At 34.6% G+C, this 19,521-nt stretch overlaps 10 protein-coding genes and 1 non-coding gene across 11 annotated transcripts; 7 read left to right on the top strand and 4 right to left on the bottom strand.

Moving 5' to 3' along the window:
• Positions 1-237: 237 nt before the first annotated feature.
• Positions 238-1,629, top strand: CHM7 (phosphatidic acid-binding protein CHM7; the record flags this gene model as incomplete). Its single annotated transcript, XM_003980197.1, has 1 exon — positions 238-1,629. The coding sequence occupies one exon, from the start codon at positions 238-240 to the stop codon at positions 1,627-1,629; it is 1,392 nt and encodes a 463-aa protein (XP_003980246.1).
• A 940-nt stretch (positions 1,630-2,569) lies between these two features.
• On the bottom strand, positions 2,570-4,969 carry RTT101 (cullin RTT101; the record flags this gene model as incomplete). Its single annotated transcript, XM_003980198.1, has 1 exon — positions 2,570-4,969. One exon carries the CDS (start codon positions 4,967-4,969, stop codon positions 2,570-2,572), a length of 2,400 nt encoding a protein of 799 aa, XP_003980247.1.
• Positions 4,970-5,212: 243 nt separating this feature from the next.
• On the bottom strand, positions 5,213-6,049 carry POP4 (RNase P/RNase MRP complex subunit; the record flags this gene model as incomplete). The annotated part of the gene is made up of 1 exon (XM_003980199.1): positions 5,213-6,049. The coding sequence occupies one exon, from the start codon at positions 6,047-6,049 to the stop codon at positions 5,213-5,215; it is 837 nt and encodes a 278-aa protein (XP_003980248.1).
• A 338-nt stretch (positions 6,050-6,387) lies between these two features.
• AIM22 (putative lipoate--protein ligase) lies at positions 6,388-7,632 on the top strand (the record flags this gene model as incomplete). The annotated part of the gene is made up of 1 exon (XM_003980200.1): positions 6,388-7,632. The coding sequence occupies one exon, from the start codon at positions 6,388-6,390 to the stop codon at positions 7,630-7,632; it is 1,245 nt and encodes a 414-aa protein (XP_003980249.1).
• Positions 7,633-7,895: 263 nt separating this feature from the next.
• Positions 7,896-9,476, top strand: NDAI0G05910 (uncharacterized protein; the record flags this gene model as incomplete). Its single annotated transcript, XM_003980201.1, has 1 exon — positions 7,896-9,476. The coding sequence occupies one exon, from the start codon at positions 7,896-7,898 to the stop codon at positions 9,474-9,476; it is 1,581 nt and encodes a 526-aa protein (XP_003980250.1).
• Positions 9,477-9,871: 395 nt separating this feature from the next.
• NDAI0G05920 (proline--tRNA ligase) lies at positions 9,872-11,917 on the bottom strand (the record flags this gene model as incomplete). The annotated part of the gene is made up of 1 exon (XM_003980202.1): positions 9,872-11,917. One exon carries the CDS (start codon positions 11,915-11,917, stop codon positions 9,872-9,874), a length of 2,046 nt encoding a protein of 681 aa, XP_003980251.1.
• A 560-nt stretch (positions 11,918-12,477) lies between these two features.
• On the top strand, positions 12,478-14,139 carry DED81 (asparagine--tRNA ligase DED81; the record flags this gene model as incomplete). The annotated part of the gene is made up of 1 exon (XM_003980203.1): positions 12,478-14,139. One exon carries the CDS (start codon positions 12,478-12,480, stop codon positions 14,137-14,139), a length of 1,662 nt encoding a protein of 553 aa, XP_003980252.1.
• A 485-nt stretch (positions 14,140-14,624) lies between these two features.
• On the top strand, positions 14,625-16,013 carry ARG4 (argininosuccinate lyase ARG4; the record flags this gene model as incomplete). The annotated part of the gene is made up of 1 exon (XM_003980204.1): positions 14,625-16,013. One exon carries the CDS (start codon positions 14,625-14,627, stop codon positions 16,011-16,013), a length of 1,389 nt encoding a protein of 462 aa, XP_003980253.1.
• A 182-nt stretch (positions 16,014-16,195) lies between these two features.
• On the bottom strand, positions 16,196-17,314 carry YSC83 (Ysc83p; the record flags this gene model as incomplete). Its single annotated transcript, XM_003980205.1, has 1 exon — positions 16,196-17,314. The coding sequence occupies one exon, from the start codon at positions 17,312-17,314 to the stop codon at positions 16,196-16,198; it is 1,119 nt and encodes a 372-aa protein (XP_003980254.1).
• Positions 17,315-17,649: 335 nt separating this feature from the next.
• On the top strand, positions 17,650-17,741 carry NDAI0Gtrna17L. Its single transcript is given in 2 exon segments — positions 17,650-17,686; positions 17,705-17,741. It is a non-coding gene; the product is annotated as a tRNA-Leu (tRNA).
• Positions 17,742-18,165: 424 nt separating this feature from the next.
• Positions 18,166-19,437, top strand: YSC84 (Ysc84p; the record flags this gene model as incomplete). Its single annotated transcript, XM_003980206.1, has 1 exon — positions 18,166-19,437. One exon carries the CDS (start codon positions 18,166-18,168, stop codon positions 19,435-19,437), a length of 1,272 nt encoding a protein of 423 aa, XP_003980255.1.
• Positions 19,438-19,521: the final 84 nt, after the last annotated feature.

Here is a 19,521-nt window from a genome sequence, read left to right on the forward strand (position 1 = left end):
AAAAGATGTGCCCTTTATGTATATTTAGGAAACCCTGCTACTTCTTTCAACGGAGTTGTTCCGTATTGTTAAGAAGATACGTAGGGTACGCCACCACTGGCAGAATACATCCCAAGAACAAGATCAAGACCAAATGGGTAGCGTAACAATCGACCTTTATCCATCGTGAACGTTATTAACAACTAGAGAAGTTAGAGTAGGCGGTCGACTTAAGCAAAGAAGCAATAAAAATCGCGTATGCATGAGCTTCCTGAATCAAGACTAGGATCCTTATACAAGGATTTCAGACCATTAAAAGACCTAAATCCAGACGGATATGAAGCGAACATCACGACATGGAGACAATACTTAGCTGAACTATATTCGGGCTTTATTTGTTTTCAGTGTGGTACTATGTTGCTGCGCCACTTGACGAGAAAGGATGCATTTGGTGTCCCGAAAAGTATCGACGTAGTCATTGATTCTATGGTACACGAGGAAATTTTGTTCCCCTTGGATCTGTTTTATGAAGGTAAGATGACTATGACCGATACTACCCCGACTGTTTTGAAATGGTTTGGTTTTAATTGGAAGCCAACAAAAGGTTTTAAAAGTAGGCAAAAAAATTCCAAAGGAAATGATAACGATTATTTGAAAGATGTTACTCTGATCATTAAACCAGAATTAGAATCCGCCTTCCATAAGATTTATGACAATATTAAAGTGGCAATATTAGACGATGCCACTAGTATAACTGATCTAGTTTATACATCCCATGAATTCTTTGAAAAAATTAAAATAAATGATATTATTATACATGATGATGAGCATGCTGATGAAATTCGTAAAATTATCTTATTTTATCTCAGCAGATATAAACATATTATTAACCATGATGAAATAAATGATATCATAAAAATCATTGCTCCAGCAGCATCTCATATTTTGAAATCATTCACTATAGAAATAACAGAAAATGATAGACAAATCTTAAACGTGAAAAGTGGTATATATAATCTTGAAAGACAAATCAAGAAATTAGAAAATGATCTCGAAGTTTATTCCCTTAAGACGGCCAAAGAAAATTGGGATGCTTTCAGAAAATTACCAATAGCGTCTCAAAGAGAACATATTAAAGCTAAAAAATTGTCTGAAAGATATTTAGATCAATTATTAAAATATCGTAATAATCTTTTGACTATTAAAAATCAGTTGGATTTATCATCCACTAACGCTATACTATTTGATACTTTGAGTAATTCACATGAATTGTTGAAATCAATGAATAATTATATGGGGTCTGCTGAAAAGATTGATGAATTATTACAAAATATTGAAGAGCAAACTGAACAAACAGATGAAATTAATAAATTGTTAACCAACGAAGAGACATTGACTCCGGGATTAGCTGATGAAATCGAAAAGGAATTACAAACAATGGAGGAACAACTTTCTCAAGAACGTGGGGAAGAGGCTACGAAAGAACACGTGAATGAAGAAATCAAAGAGAACGCAGAAACAGAGTTACTTCTGGACAAGTTAAAGGATCTACAAATTGATGACAAAAATCAATTGAATGAAGGAGAGGAGAAAGTCCACCAAGATGAAAGAAACCTCGAACAAGAGTCGAAGGAATTAGTTCCAAACTAATCAATATTTAATTGATATCATATACTCAGGCGCTCTGTCTTGTACGTTATATATTTTTTACATTCTTTTTACTATTAATCACCGAAATCTCATCCTTCATCGAATGACAAACTCAAGATTTTCGATATTACCAAAGGTTATGTCTTTTTGATTTATACTCTATTTTATTCTTTGAAGGCTTGAACTTAGCCTCCGTTTCAGCGCTAAGTAAAAACCAGCTGCTTCAATAGAGCCATTTTTAATAGTATAAATCCTAGTTACGTACTCCAAGAAAAAAATGAGAAAAAGGCAAAGAAATTTATAATAATATCAGATAGGAGCGAAAGACTAAATTCGATGTTTTGATTTCTTCACTTTAAAATCTTTAATCAGTTGAACTATGCACTGATTGATATCATCATATAAAATTATAGCTATTATAAATTCTTGTTTTTCTCTTTCTGTTACTAACCTTGGCAGGAAAAAATTTAAGAAAGATCAATCACAAATTTTCACATAAGGCACCTGCCACACGTTAATTTTATCATGACCTCTCGAAATTCTTCTTCTATCAAAGCTCTACTAACCTTTTCTGATCTACTTAAACAAGCTAGAAAAGAAGAGAACCTTATCTTATCTTCCATGGCAACAGACATATTCTTTTTCAATCTGCAGTTGTCTTTTTATACCTTACTGAAAAAATTCTGCGTCCATTTCGTTTCGCTTCCCTTCTACTTTACAAAGAATTGAAATTCGAAAAGAACAGAATTTTTCCCGTTTAGGGCTTTGTAGTGATCCGGGTAATCTCAGAATAATATCACGGTAGTAAATAGCCGCCGAGAAAAAACTGGATCAAGGTTAGCATTGATTTCGATGATACCAAAAGCTAAACTACGTTGTAAAACTATAGGAATATATAAAGTATATATATTCCGCATATAATTGATACCTTCTTATGATATTAATAGATATATGCATCTCCTGTTAAAGTAATGTGTTTCTCCTGAACGGTGATCTTTAATGCATCCTTAAATTCACCTATACTAAATCCTTTCATTTGAGACTCAACTATTTTGAACAATTTATCGTAGTTCATCCCTTCTCTATCTCGTTTAAGAGATCTCACTATACACGCTTTCAGCAATTCTTGTTTCCAATGTGCCGTCGAACCTTCATTATGCCTTAATAAATCTGACGATGATCTACTACTTAATGATGACCCACTTGATGAGATTCTTGGTATTGGAATGCGTAATTTCCCATCTTTAATTTTCTTTATATCATATTGAAAGTTCTCATTATATTTATATACATCTTTAATCTTTAATAATAAGTTCATATCAATGAACGATTTCAATATTAGACGTAACGTTTCTTCCTTCATTTGTAAATTATGTTGAATCTCCCCGAAAGATAGCTCATCAATATCATTAAATTGTAGGATAACACAAGTTTGGAAAAGTGTTAAATCGAAGAGAAGAGATTCACCATTTGGTAAATTGAAAGGAGACGATAGTTCACAATGGTGTAATGGGTATACTGGAATTATTGATTTCATTTCAGAGTTCTTAATATTTTCCTTGTATCTTTCTATAAAGTTGGTCCATTCCTTTTCGAAAACTTCTGGTAACGTAATGGTTTCAGATATATTATCTTGAAATTCAACTGGGATATTTTCCCTACCAAAGACAAACGCTTCTATATGTATAGAGTTTGATTCTTCTTTCCTATTCATCTGTAATTGATCCTGCATGTAGGCAGAAGAACAATGATACGTATCCAAAGCATCTTTGTAAAGTGCAGTTATCTTACTCACTTCATCGCAATGATGGAAAGTTGTCTCAAAATGTTGAACTAAATAACGTTCAAAGGAATCTCCTTTACCTATGTTGGACATATTACTATAACCTTTCATGATTATTCTTCTAAAACATGATCTCTTGAATAATTTGAAAAATGTATCATCAAGCTTCAAAAAGGAAGACAACGCTAACACCAAGTTTTTACACTCATTTATATCTTCATTGTCGTGTTTGTTGCTGTTATTTAATCCAAAATCGGCCCTACGGATAGTTAATTCACAATATCTCAAAAAGGCTTCAGCAACTTTCAAAGGCCCACCTAGTAGATCTCGGAGTTCAATAAGAATATTTTCATCCATAAACTTTGGCGTATAAGAGAAAAGAGTAAACAAATCATATAGTGTTCTAAATAGTGTATGCAAATTATGAGTTTTCCCATACGCAATCTTTAAATCACTTCTTATTTGTCTTTGCACAATCTTAGTATATTCCTCCATCGACGAATATTTTATATATGCTAGTTCGATAAATTTTCGAATTGTTTCCCATTGCAAAAGCTCCATAGAATCTGTAGAATGGGGATATATTATCGTAATTGATTTTTTAAAGGAACACATCAAATTCAAAATATTCTTCTCGGCCATTATCGTGGTTTTGAAATATTCCCCATAAAGGTTATCGTCCGTATCAAGGTCAAGCAATACTGAAATAGTAGTGTATTTCTGTATAGCTTTAGTTATGGTTCCATGTGGATTGGTTTTAAAATCATTTAGACACCAGTGCTGTTCCATATATTTATTTGTAACATTTTGACAATAAGTAATGAACGGCATATTTTCAACTACTGTATCAGCAACTTTTAGAGATGCAAATGAATAAATTCGTCCTTCTTTAATGACGGTAGAATAAGAAATGTTATTATCTAAAAAAACTTGTAGACAATACGTTATGAAAGGTCCTAATTTTTCACCAAGTCTATCCGCCAGTAGGTGACCTAATTCTCCAAAAATGTATGTGAAATAACTTCCTTGTTTCCTGTACTCTGGTACCAATTGCAAATAATTAGATGGTACGTAATTTATTATAGGGTATAATATTTTTAACCATGAAGAAAAAGTTTTGTACAACTTTTCCCATATGTTCAGTAGTTGCGAACCATTCTCTGAATTAAGATATTCATTTATTTGGTTCACATAGGTCTCTACAAAAGTTTCAATCAATATATGTGTTTTCGCATTACAATAATACCAAAAGGATTTTATTATTTTGGCTTCATTCACACGATATTTCAAAGTTTTACCTGTTTTACTTGATGTATCTGTTCTATATGCCTTCCTCGTTGTCAGAAGTCTGCAAATTTCAGTCAAATATGAATATGACGGAAGAAAGGAATCCTCTCCTGGCTCAGATGAGCTCTGAGAGGATAAAGTTGACTCCTTTGATATTTCATTCTTAGCTTTTTCGAAGCAAATATCTAAAGTCGATAGGGCATCAGATAACTCTGCGTTATTAGCAACTTCTTCACCCAATGTTGTTGGGCGTTTTCCTGTTTTAAACATCAAACGAGAGGTAGGGTGGATATATATAAATTGGGATAGTTATGTTCTGTTCTGCTTTTCCCTGTGGTTGTGCTTTCCAATGGCACACATTCTTTAATCCAATGTACTTGATACTTAGCGATGCCTTTAACAATAATGTATTTTATATATTATACAGTTTCTTAAACTTTTCAATATGAACAAGCGTCACCTGAACTTGATTAGACAGTGATAAATATATATACCAGATGTACTACAGACGCGTTATGAACCGTTTACATAATATAACATATCATCACATCTACGACTTTTGAATTTTCTACTTGCACGATCACTACTTCTATATTTGAATCTATCACCGAGAATCGAATATTGTAGAGCATCCTCATCATTCAACGGTAGTTCAAACGTAAACACAGTTCCCTTCTTGGGAATACATTTAATTCGATCCACCAGTTTCCCTTTAGTAATCATAATGAAGTTTTTTTGACTATCCCAAATGACAATTCCTTCAATACCAATCATGTTTTTATTTTTACTCTTGGTGACTTTTAAAATTGCACCATTATAATCTGCCATGGATAACTTAGTCAACGCCATAGTACCGTTAATTGACAACTTGGAAGAGTCTGTCAATTTATCAGGTATATTAAGAAGTTCTTTCATGTAACCAACCCAGAGAGTTTCATGCATGGGCAAGAATTGATTATATTTCGGTAGTTCATCAAACAAATCTTTATGTTCACTTTCCAGTAGTTTATCTAATTCCTCCCTGGAGGTAATCTTCTTCTCTTGAGCTAATCTTATTGCTTTACGACAATTTGTATGAGCATTGTTAATATATTCTTTGAATGCCATCCTGGAATTCTTATTAATTGTACGATAATTCGGATGTCTTATAGAGGAGGAATTTTGGGAGGAAAGTTTCTCTACTGTAAATTGCTTTTTACTTCTTGTTCTTTTGAGTCGACTTGATAATCCTCCATCTGTAGGTAATAAAAGTAGTGTACTTTGTAATCGATTTTCAGATATTGGTTTATTTGGATCATCGAAATTCTTCGTGAAAAGACAATCAGTTATGAATGTTTGCGCTTTATCCATCTCTTGCTCGTTGCTCTGTTACCAATAAACAATATCTACGGTTTTTGTTGCGTGGTATAATAAAGTATTTCGGTTACCTTTCTGGTCAACCTTCCTGTCTAGTTTTCTTGTTCCTGCTTGTTCTTGATTCCTCTATATGTTTTATTTTTCATCTGTCGCTTTATGGAAGAAATGTTTCTTCTTAAATAACCAGTGAATTTATTGTAAAGGTAAATGGCTAAGGAGGAACAAGGACTGTGTTCGTGACCAGAGTTGTATCTCCAAATGATAACATAATTGAGCCACGCCATTCTGTTATTTTTACAATATAGCCACTAATACTCGAAAAGAATGGTGAAATGTTGAAAATTGGACTTATAAACCGAATTTCCATACGAAGAAGATTCACAGTCAGCTATTTCACAACCGGGAAGACACCGTTTAATCTATCAAACACAGACGGTAAAGATGATAAATATAAAGAACTAAACTCCATGTATGTGGATATGTTTACTCCGGAAGGAGACGAATCCGAAACTGTAAGTAATCCAAATAATAATAAATCAGAATTAGAAGAAATCAATGAGGAAATGAATGATTTATGTAACATTGGATATAAAAAAATCTCCTCTCAGGACTTACAAAGTATTACCAAATCTCCAGGGCGATTCATTTTACAGAGTTTATCTCATAATCCATACTATAATTTGTCCTTGGAAGATTATATCTTTAGAAACACACCTTCGTGTACGGGGTCATTTACAAACCAAAGACTACTCTTCTATATCAATGATAACTGTGCAGTGATGGGTAAGAACCAAACTAGTTGGAAAGAGTTACATTTGAAACAGTTACAAGAAAGTGGTTATGAAATATTAAGAAGATTATCTGGAGGAGGTGCTGTCATTCATGATTTAGGAAATGTCAATTATTCATTCCTGACAGCAAGAGATGAATTCAAGACAAGTTATTTTAATGAATTAATTACACAATGGATCAATAGGATGAGTCCCATGGATTATCCACTGAAATTGAATAAACGTGGAGATATTACTTATAATGATAAGAAATGTAGTGGGAGTGCCTTTAAGATTGCGAAGGGTAAAGCATATCATCATGGTACTATGTTGATTAGCGCGCAATTAGATAAATTTCATGGGTTGCTAAAGCCAGATCATATTAATGGGGTAGAATGGGAATGTAATAGTGTCGATAGTGTTAGATCGGAAATAACTAATATCCCATTTAATGCACCAGGGGAGTTCATTGATTTATGTATCAAGGGATTCCGTGAGGAATTCGCATTGATGACGGGGGCCAATGATTCTGTCCCTGTATATTATTGTGATGAGACATCCACAATGAATACACAAATAGCAGAAACAATGGAGTTGTTGAGTAGTGATCAATGGAAATATTTTACGGGACCTAAATTCAAAGTCAAATCAACCGAGACAAACAAGACAATTTCAGTGGAAAAGGGGATCATAAGGCAAAGTGACTTCCCTGGTATAGTTGGTAAACCATTCAAAGACATATTTGATAAGAATCCACAAGAATTAGAACCCGCATCATTAAGAAGATTCATATCATTACTCTATTAGAAAGCGCGTTACCCGGATGAAGTATCCGCGATGGCTTTCACGGGTTAATTTCTGTCTTTTTTTTTGGTTTCCATTGAAAATTGAAATTTAAAAGATTTTTGTACAATGGCGATTTATGAATTATTCACATAGGATAATGTTATGCTACGGTCTTGTATGGTTTATTATTGAAGATACCATTGATATGATCTTTCCTTCTAGAAAATTGCTGTTATTTATTTATTTCGAGAAAGCATAGGCAAGATCATATAATATTACTTCTTATGCGAAAATCCTTATATCTCGAGAATACAATTGAGTTCCTAAAAGGAAGAGTATACCTCGGAGCATACGATTATACACCGGAAGATGATGATACAGCAATTTTTTTCACCGTGGAAGATACTCTTTTTTACAACAGTTTCCATTTAGATTTCGGTCCTTTAAATGTAGGGCATCTTTACAGATTCGCAGTGATATTTCATGAAATCCTAAATAATCCAGATAATGCAGATAAGGCAGTTGTCTTTTATTCTTCTGCTTCAAGTAGACAACGTGCAAATACCGCGTGTCTGTTATGTTGTTATATGATCTTGGTTCAAGGTTGGACTCCACATCAAGTATTACAACCATTAGCACAAGTAGATCCACCATTCATGCCCTTCAGAGACGCTGGTTATTCCAATGCAGATTTCGAAATTACAATACAAGATGTCATTTATGGTATTTGGAGAGCTAAGGAGAAAAGTTTAATCGATTTACATTTATTTAATTTACAGACTTATGAAAAATATGAGCATGTAGAGAATGGAGATTTGAATGAATTGACTCCAGATATTATTGCATTCGCATCACCTCAAGAACATCCAAGATTTTTATCAATGGCTTCTAGTTTCTCTAAACCTCATTTAAATCAATCTTTCAAAAGTGTATTGAAATTCTTCAAAAAGAGTGATGTGCAATTAGTGGTAAGATTGAATTCTCATTTATATAATGCCGATCATTTTGAAGATCTCGGTATTCAGCATTTAGATATGATTTTTGAAGATGGTACATGTCCAGATATGTCAATAGTTCATAATTTTGTTGGTGCAGCTGAAACAATTATAAAGCGAGGTGGGAAAATTGCTGTACACTGTAAAGCAGGTTTAGGTAGAACAGGTTGTCTCATTGGAGCATATCTAATATATACATATGGATTTACTGCAAATGAATGTATTGGATTCCTAAGATTTATAAGGCCAGGGATGTTCGTTGGTCCACAACAACATTGGTTATATCTACATCAAAGTGAATTTAGAGAATGGAAATATACAATGAGACTTTCTTTGGAACCAAGTGATTTAATAGGAGGTCTATATCCATTGGTTAGTTTAGAAGAATATCATTCTCAGAAAAGAAAACTAAGGGACCATAGTAATAAGGAAAATGAACATAATGACAGTGATGTTAATGATGATCTACGTGATCTAGTCATTACCCCCAGGAAAACTAAACATGCGGCTAAAGAAAAGAAATTTTATTCAGTGGCAGTACCCCAGAATTCTCCAGGTCAACCAAGAAAGGGACACAATGGTTCCAACACGATAGAAGATATAAATAATTCCAAAAAGATACATATCAACAATAAATCAAGCCCGATTAAATCAAGTCAAATAAAATCATTGATTGTAGATAATAACTCCGATAACGAAGAAGGAGATGATGCTAATCATCCAAGAAATAGAAGTACGAAGACGGTTCAGAATGATGACGACGACGAAGAAGAAGAAGAAGACGATGATGACATATTAAGGCGGTTATTACCTAAAATCGAAGGACAGTTTCTGGAAGGAGAACAGCAAGTGCTGGTGTACGTAAAATGAGTGGGACAATAAAGAAATGATGATAAATAAAGATTTTTGTGTAAAAGTAGACAATATAGATTAAAAGAAAAAGAAAAGCTTTATTTTGTTATAGGCCTGGTTATTCCAACAAACTAGAGGTGTAAAAATCTATGCGGTTGTAAACATATATTATATATAATACAAAAGGATGCACAGGGTTTTACTTTACTGTTTTTTAAATTTTACTGTTTTTTCTTTGTGTTCTTAAGGAGTTAATTACAAAAAGATTAATACATAATTACAATTTAATTATTTATTTTTTTTTTTATTTTTACATACAATATTTTCAAGAACCCAATATAAAGCTCTCAACTTAATATACCTTCTATAAATTGGATCTTTTTCTCGTTAATGGATATTCTTTTTAAATTCCACTAGTATGAACGACCAAACATACAGTAGTTAATAGCATCACGGTCACACTTGACACACTTTTGACCGGTCTTTAAGTCAGGTTGATCAAATGGAATACATAAAGACTTAGCACCCATACTTGGTGACTTATCATCTTGTTCAAGTTCTTCACCATCATCCTTCTTAGCAGAAGAATCCTTAATATCTTCTTCACACTCCATAACCCCACACCATGGAGCAAGGATAACATTCTTCTTATTTAAAGCTGGAACGAAACCTTCCCATTCATTAACAATGACTCTATGGGTATCGAATAATTCTTTAGCTTTGTTAAATAAAGCATCATGGAATTCATCCAAAATTTCTGGAATACGATCTTCCAATTCTTCAAGTTTAACAGTGTATTTACGAGAATCATTTCTACGAACAACAGTAACGTGACCTTGTTCAATATCCTTTGGACCTAATTCAATACGAATTGGAATACCCTTCAATTCATATTGAGAGAATTTCCAACCCGGAGTATAATTATCGTTATAGTCACCAAAGGCTCTTATACCAGCCTTCTTCAAACGAGATTCAACATCCTTAGCACTATCGTGAATATGTTGACGTTGTTCGTCATTGGTCTTCTTAGTAATACCCACTGGGATAACAACAGCTTGGAATTGAGAAACTCTTGGAGGAATAACTAGACCCTTGTTATCAGAATGTACCATAACCATGACACCAATGACACGTGTGGATAGACCCCAAGAATTTTGGTATGCGAAAACTCTTGGTTCATCTTTACCCTTTGGATTTTCAACAGACAAATTGAACATTTTGGAGAAGTTTTGCCCCAAATGATGAGATGTAGCACCTTGAATACCACGACCAGTTTGTGGGATATAACCTTCCACAGTAGTAGTGAAATCACCACCTGCGAATTTTTCCTTTTCAGTCTTCTTACCCTTAATAACTGGGACAGCCAATAATTCTTCATAAACACCAGCATAGTAGTCTAAGATTTGTAAAACTTCTTCTTGAGCTTCTTCAGAGGTTAAGAAAGCTGTGTGACCTTCTTGCCATAAAAATTCTCTTGTTCTTAGGAAAGGTTGAGGATGTTTAAATTCCCATCTAACGACAGAATTCCATTGGTTCAATTTCAATGGTAAATCTCTATGAGATTGAATCCATTTAGAATAATATGGATACATTACAGTTTCAGAAGTAGGTCTAATAGCAATTGGTTCTTCCAAATCTGAAGAACCAGCTTTAGTAACCCAAGCGACTTCTGGAGCAAACCCTTCAACATGATCCTTTTCCTTTTCCAAGACACGAGAAGAAACAAACATTGGGAAATAAGCATTTTGAACGCCTAATCCTTTAATTCTTTCATCGAACCATCTTTGAATGTTTTCCCAAATGGCATAAGATGGAGGTCTCAAGATATAACAACCGGAAACATCATAGTAATCCATCATTTCACCCTTGGTTAAAACTTGAGAATACCAACCTGGGAAATCTTTACTCTTATCCACTGTGATACCAATCAATTTAGCATCATCTAATGCACTTTGAGATGGGGTAGTTGTTGCAGATTTCTTATCCTTTGGAGCTTTCTTCTTTGGTTCTTCCTTCTTGACTTCTTGAGAAAAATCAACTACTTGTCTTGATGATTCAAATGGGGTTAAGTATTTACATAATTCAGATTTCTTAATGAATAAAGTATCGTTTAGTTGTAAGTCGGAGGATCCATCTAGTTGAGCTAAGTTGGAATCCATTAATAGTTTGAATTCAGAGGTAGCATTTGGTAAGTAAGCTAAAGTGAATTCCTTGGCAGAGTTACAGTTGAAGAAGGTCTTGAACAATTCATCACGAGCTAATCTTGGGTCTTTCAAAGAGGTTACTTGAGCGATCAATGGAGATGGAGTGGTGGTGGACTGTAATGCAACGACAACGATTGGGATTGGAGTAGCTGTCTTGGCGGTCTTTGGCTTGAAGACTAATGATTTGACAGCATGGGAGTCAGATGGTGGTGCTCCAGATAAACACAACTTGGCAAAGGTCTCTTCGACAGGCATTACTTCTTGTTAAAGAAAAAAAAATTAGGATATTTTCAGTTGATGAGTTAAGAACAGGTATATTATTACGTATTAGTATTAAGAAAGTTTTCTATGAAAAAGTAAATAGATACACTCCAAAAGCATAAAGTGATAATATAAAAAGAAAATTATACCTTCAAGATGCGATGCACTCGTGTAAATCCTCGAAGGAAGACAGTCATCTTCGAAATCATCATCATCATCATCTATTACCAACTTCCTCTCTACTTCACGTATCAACAATTTTGTTACTTTTTTCGAAGTGAAAAATCGTCTTACACGAACTGAAAAATTTTGTTTTGCGTGGGTTTTCTCTTTCTGTTTTCCTTTCACCAAAATAGTGTCAGAGTGACAGTTTATGTATGATTCATAGATATCTATCTACCTACAAGGACCCAATGAATGAATGAAGGCATGCTATGGGTGCCTTATCTTCGACCTTGTTGTGTAAAATATCTTGCTATGATTTTTGGAATGTTTGTTGAAACAAAAAGATATTCAAAGCTAACATTTTGAAACACACTTTAATTGCAGTGATCATGTCTCTATATATCAAGGAATCCGTCGGTATCGACGAATTGACAGTCTCAGGTACTCAAGAACAACCATTCAAGACTCCAGCATTCGCCTTATTTGCTGCTTCACAACAAGAAGGTGTACCAGAACCAAAATTGTTTGTGTTCAAAGCAGAAGACGCTGAATTCCAAGAAATCTCTGCTTCAGCTTTGAAGAAAGCTCGTAAAGGTTGTGATGGTTTGAAAAAAAAAGCCATCAAGCAAAAGGAACAAGAATTGAAGAAACAACAACAAGATGCTGATAACGCTGCCAAGCAAATGGCTGCTTTGAATATTAAGATTGAAGAAGATAAGTCCTTGCCAGTTGCTAAGAAATTAAAGATTAAGCAAACTTACGAACAAGTCGGCCAAAGAGTTAAAGTCTCTGGTTGGATTCATAGATTACGTTCCAACAAGAAAGTCGTGTTCTTAGTCTTAAGAGATGGTACAGCATTCTTACAATGTGTCTTGAGCGGTGATTTGGCTTTGGCTAAGAGTACTTTGGATTTGACCATTGAATCTACCGTTACGTTATATGGTACTGTCATTGAAGTTCCAGAAGGTAAGACTGCCCCAGGTAACGTCGAATTAGCAGTTGATTTCTATGAAATTGTCAGTTTGGCTCCATCAGGTGACGATTCATTCACTAACAAGATTGCTGAAGATTCTGATCCATCCTTATTATTAGATCAACGTCATTTGGCACTAAGAGGTGAAACCTTATCTGGTGTTATGAAAGTTCGTGCTGCTCTATTGAGAGCCATTAGACGTGTCTATGAGGAAGAAGGTCTATTGGAAGTCACTCCACCATGTATGGTTCAAACTCAAGTCGAGGGTGGTTCCACTTTATTCAAATTGGATTATTACGGTGAAGAAGCTTATTTGACTCAAAGTTCCCAATTATATTTGGAAACTTGTTTACCTGCATTAGGTGATGTTTTCTGTGTTCAAGAATCTTTCCGTGCTGAAAAATCTCATACTAGAAGACATTTATCTGAATATACTCATATTGAAGCTGAATTAGGCTTCTTAACTTTTGAAGACTTGTTAGAACATATTGAAACTTTGATCGTCAAGAGTGTTCAATATGTAATGGAAGATCCAGTTGCTGGTGCGATCGTTAAGGAATTACATCCAAACTTCGTTGCTCCAAAGGGTCCCTTCATGAGATTAGAATATAAAGATGCCATCGCTTGGTTACAAGAACATAACATCAAGAATGAAGAAGGTGAAGATTTCAAATTCGGTGATGATATTGCTGAAGCTGCTGAAAGAAAAATGACCGATACCATTGGTGTTCCAATCTTCTTGACTAGATTCCCTGTGGAAATCAAATCATTCTACATGAAGCGTTGTGCAGATGATCCACGTGTCACCGAATCTGTCGATGTTCTAATGCCAACTGTCGGGGAAATTACCGGTGGTTCCATGAGAATTGAAGACACTGAAGAATTGATGGCTGGTTTCAAACGTGAAGGTATTGATCCAAAACCTTATTACTGGTTCATTGATCAAAGAAAATACGGTAGTTGTCCACATGGTGGTTACGGATTAGGTACTGAGCGTATCTTAGCTTGGTTATGTAACAGATTCACTGTCAGAGACTGTTCCTTATACCCACGTTTCAGTGGTAGATGTAAGCCATAGATGATCGAACAATTAATTATCTGATGATTATCCAGTGGGTTAGAGGAGGAACAAAAAAAAGGAAAAAGCTTCAATTACTTAGTATAATTTCATTCTCTTCATTAATAGAAATTTATTTATGTACCTATAAATTTTAATATTATAATTTCTCGCAATTCATCCCTTTAAGTATTATATAGGAAGAAGTTGGTAATATTTGCATAACGCTACAGGTACTCGAAGAGGTTTCAATGCTAGACTGCATATTGCATCTTGTTTCGAAAGTGCCCTTTTTGTATGATTCATTTTCTAATTTTGAATGACTGAATCATTTTTCTGAATTGACGCATTGGTGAAAAAATTGAAAAATTACCTACCTAGAATACTTTAACTATAGGAAAAAGAATACATATCTAAACTCTCGATATAATAATTCGAGATTTAGAGTCTTATTTCAATTCATTTTAAAAAGTAGCTTGGAGTACAATTAAGCAAAAGAAAACGATATGTCTGATAACACACAAAAATTGTGGGGTGGTAGATTCACCGGTGAAACTGATCCATTGATGCATTTATACAATGCCTCTTTACCATACGATTACAAGATGTACAAAGCTGATTTGGAAGGTACCAAAGTTTATACCGCTGGTTTACAAAAATTAGGCTTACTTACTGAAGATGAATTGACCAAGATTCATTACGGATTAGGTGAAATCAAGAAGGAATGGGATGAAGATAAATTTGTTCGTCATCCAAATGATGAAGATATTCATACTGCCAATGAAAGACGTCTTGGTGAAATTATTGGTCGTGATATTGCTGGTAAAGTTCATACTGGTAGATCACGTAATGACCAATGTGTTACTGATTTAAGAATTTACTGCCGTGATGTCTTGAATGAAAAGTTATTCCCAGGTATGACTTCTTTAATTGAAGTTTTGATTAAGAGAGCTGAAGAGGAAATTGATATTTTAATGCCCGGTTACACTCATTTACAAAGAGCTCAACCAATCAGATGGTCTCATTGGTTAAGTTCCTATGCTACTTATTTCACTGAAGATTTGAAAAGATTAAAACAAATATTGGAAAGATTCAATAAATCACCATTAGGTGCAGGTGCCTTGGCAGGACATCCGTATGGTATCGATAGAGAATTCTTAGCTGAAGGATTAGGTTTTGATGGTGTCATCGGTAACTCTTTGGTAGCAGTTTCTGACAGAGATTTCGTTGTTGAATTAATGTTTTGGGGCACACTATTTATGAACCATATATCTCGTTTTGCTGAAGATTTAGTCATCTATTCCACAGCGGAATTTGGTTTCATTAAATTAAGTGATGCTTATTCCACTGGTTCCTCTTTAATGCCACAAAAGAAGAATGCTGATTCTTTAGAATTATTGAGAGGTAAATCTGGTAGAGTGTTTGGTGACTTAGCTGGTTTCTTGATGAGTTTGAAAGGTATCCCATCTACATATGATAAGGATATGCAAGAAGATAAAGAATCATTATTTGATTGTTTGACTACTGTTGAACATTCTATTTTGATTGCTACTGGTGTTGTTTCCACTCTAACTGTTCAAAAGGACAAGATGGAAGGTGCCTTAACTATGGATATGTTGGCTACTGACTTGGCTGATTATTTAGTTAGAAAGGGTGTACCATTTAGAGAAACTCATCATATTTCTGGGGAATGTGTTGCATTGGCAGAAAACATGGGTTTAAGTGGTATTGATAAAATACCTTTAGAACTATATCAAAAGATTGATTCCAGATTTTCTGAAGATTTATTTGAAACATTCAATTTTGAACAAAGTGTTGAAAGAAGAGATGCAACTGGTGGTACCGCCAAATCTGCCATCTTAAAACAATTGAAGAACTTACAATCTCAATTATAAAAGTAGGATAAGTTCTAAATGACACTGTCATATATCTATATATATATATGATTTACTATTCCTTGTAGCATACCAATATGAGTCTAATTTAAAATAGTAATGATTTATGTATGACATTGAATCTTTTAAGTAATAAGAGAAAATATAGTAGATTATCTACATGAACATTACGTAACATAACACTAGAAAAACATGATGGTAACTCGTAAACCTTCCTTAAGTAATTCAGTTATTTTTCCGATATAAGCAAACAATGGACGATGCCATTTCGAAATGTAAAATGATCCAAAATAAAAAACTTTATAAAGACCTCCAAACGTTCTTATCCACACTAAAAATCGTTGACCGTAATTCCCATTCAGTGATACAATTAGTTGATAAACAGGATCTAAAAGCGCAGTATTAATATTTTGGCCATTAGCTTGTAAATATTTATAATTTGAGGGTTGACCAGCCAATTTGAAAACACCAAGATGAAACATGTACGGGTTAACGAGATGATCCTCAGAGAAGGTCTGATATAAGGAATTGATGCATCCAGAAACAAATATCGTTGTAGGTTGCGATGAAATATTTTTCTTAGAGGGTAAAGATGGGTTATAAAGTAATAACGGAATTCTCTTGTTATTCCTTAAATGAGGTAATATTTTATCTAGGGCATCCTTATAAACCATGATATTTGAATGTAAGGTTTGTTCTAGTTCTTTCGTCGATATTGGCCCTGGCGTATGGTATGCTAAATTTGGCATAAAAAGTATGGCATCCAAATTAACTGTTTTCTTGTCATTTATCATCACTTTGTTCATGAACTTCAACAAATCATCCGATGATCTAGGATTAATGTAATATAAAAACTCTTCATCTTCCTTTTCCTCAGTTAAATGTTCAGAGCAAACAAACACAGTATATTTCCTTCTATACAGATCAGTAATTTGAGATCTAATAATAGGATCATTTCTATTCCCTAGTACTAAGATGTTCCTTTTCTCATTTTCTGATAAACTTGTAGCAATGCGTAAAAACTTCTGATATCCCAAACATAATAATAAAGATGTCACAGAGAATGTAGCAGGATATATCCAATATTTCCTTCCCTTATCGACTAACCCAGGAGCAAAAGCGTTAAATGCAAATGAACGTTCATTAGTGATGGCTACAGGAGGTTCTTCTTGTGGAGTGATCTGTTTGATAGCATTGATAACTGAATCTTTCAACTCATGTGCAAACCTGTAGCTATTGGATATCCCTTTATGGATAAGCCCAAATGTCTTATCTACCACGTCTTGATCACTTCCTGACATAGTAAAAGAAGTTCCCACTAATCTTTTTTCAGTTTAGATTGATCAAAGTAGTTAGATGAAATCTTACAAGTACTTCTAATCAACGGATTCAGTTGTCCGATTAATCAATTATGAACAAATGCGTCATATAACGAACAGGGACGAAAACATTTCAAAGCTTAAAAACACCGAGCACTTTTCAAGGATATCAATATGGAGCAGATCATTAGGAGGATTCTTATGAGGCGGTTTATCTAGTAATTTGTAACTTGAATTTAAGAGTAATAAAAGTCTTGAATTTACATGGTGTCCTGGGAACTGCCTCCAATTTTGGTAACAAATATGTCGTAAAAATAGGGCGTGTGGTCTAGTGGTATGATACCCGCTTTAGGGAAAAAAAAATCTCAAAATATGCGGGTGGCCCGGGGTTCAATTCCCCGCTCGCCCCAAATTATTTTTTCACTTTTTCACCTTTTTTTTACAATCAGTTTGTCGTTATCATTATCCAATTTAAATAAATATTCAATTATTTTTATATCAAGCTCAACTTTTAAAAGAAATAAGACTTCCACTCGCCCTGTCATCCGTTATATCATGTCATGTTATCTTATCACGAAGAATTCAAATTGAATAAAATGACCAATTGATTACGTAAATCATTCCCCGTTACGCGGAATTTTTTAACTTATAAAAGGATTTGAAATAAGGGGAGCGCAGGGGGGGATGAGCAAATGAGATTCCGTTCATCAAGCACATGAAGTCTATAAAATCATTAGTAGTTCAAACCAGAAAAGGCATATTGCATTTACAAACGTCGGAAGCAAACCGCTAGAAAAATTTTATATATACATACAATATCAAGATAAAAAATAATGCCATTCGGTATCAATAATCCCATTCCTCGTGATCTAAACTCCGAGACGAAAAAAGCGACAAATGTCCTCGCCAGTTTCGTGAAACCAAATCAAGTCCTCGGAGCAGACCAAGTGATCCCACCTAGTGTACTTAGGAGAGCCAAGGGTCTAGCCATAATTACTGTACTCAAAGCTGGGTTTCTCTTCTCTGGGAGAGCTGGATCAGGAGTTATTGTTGCTAGATTGAGAGATGGTTCATGGTCCGCTCCTGCTGCTATTGCTATGGCTGGTGCAGGGGCTGGTGGTCTTGTTGGGGTAGAGTTGACTGATTTTGTCTTTATTTTAAATTCTGATGAAGCCGTGAGGTCCTTCACAGAATTTGGAACGTTGACTTTTGGTGGGAACGTTTCAGTGGCTGCTGGTCCCCTTGGTAGAAATGCAGAGGCAGATGCTTCTGCTTCCATGGGTGGCGTGGCTGCTGTTTTCTCTTATTCCAAGACAAAAGGGTTATTTGCTGGGATATCAGTGGAAGGATCTGCCATTGTGGAAAGAAGAGAAACTAATAGGAAGATTTATGGTGATAATTGTACCTCAAAATTAATATTGGCGGGGAAAGTTCGACCTCCACCAATGGCAAATAAACTTTATAAAATTTTAGATTCAAGAGCTTTCAACTTCGGAGATGGAGACTCCATAGATAATGATTCGGAATTTTATGGTGATATACCTGATTCATTCAGTTCTTCAGATGAATCAGATTATGATAGAGGTTATAATAATAGACCCCGTTCAAGTAGATATGATAATTATGATGATTATGATGACGATGATGATAGATATTCCAATAGAAACCATCATGACCGCGATAGATACGATGATAGGGACTATCATAGAAAAGAACATGATGAAGGTAGGATACCAAGATCGAGGTCACACTGGCAAGATTCTACTTACGATAGATCTTCCCATGCCTACACCTCTTCTCGAAACAGGGACGAATATAGTGGTTATAGACATGATAGATCCGAGAGAGACCCTGATGTAGCGAACTTGTCTAAACAGTTGGCAAATTCTAAAGTTAGTCCTTCATCTCCTTCAATTGGACTAGAGAAGGCAGAAAAAGTTGTAGCCTTATACACTTTTGTAGGTGAACAAAAGGGAGATTTGGCGTTCAAGAAAGGTGATATTATTACAGTCATTAAAAAGACTAAATCACAAGACGATTGGTGGACAGGGAAACTGGGAAATAAAGAGGGGATATTCCCTGCTAATTATGTAGAACTAGTTTAAAGAGGACACGGAAAAGTGACGATATTTAACTATATTTATTGTTTCCAAAATTCGATAAAGAATTCCTAGTCTGTCGGACTAGCT

This window comes from Naumovozyma dairenensis, chromosome 7, assembly GCF_000227115.2.
Source record: "Naumovozyma dairenensis CBS 421 chromosome 7, complete genome".
Lineage (NCBI taxonomy): Eukaryota > Fungi > Ascomycota > Saccharomycetes > Saccharomycetales > Saccharomycetaceae > Naumovozyma > Naumovozyma dairenensis.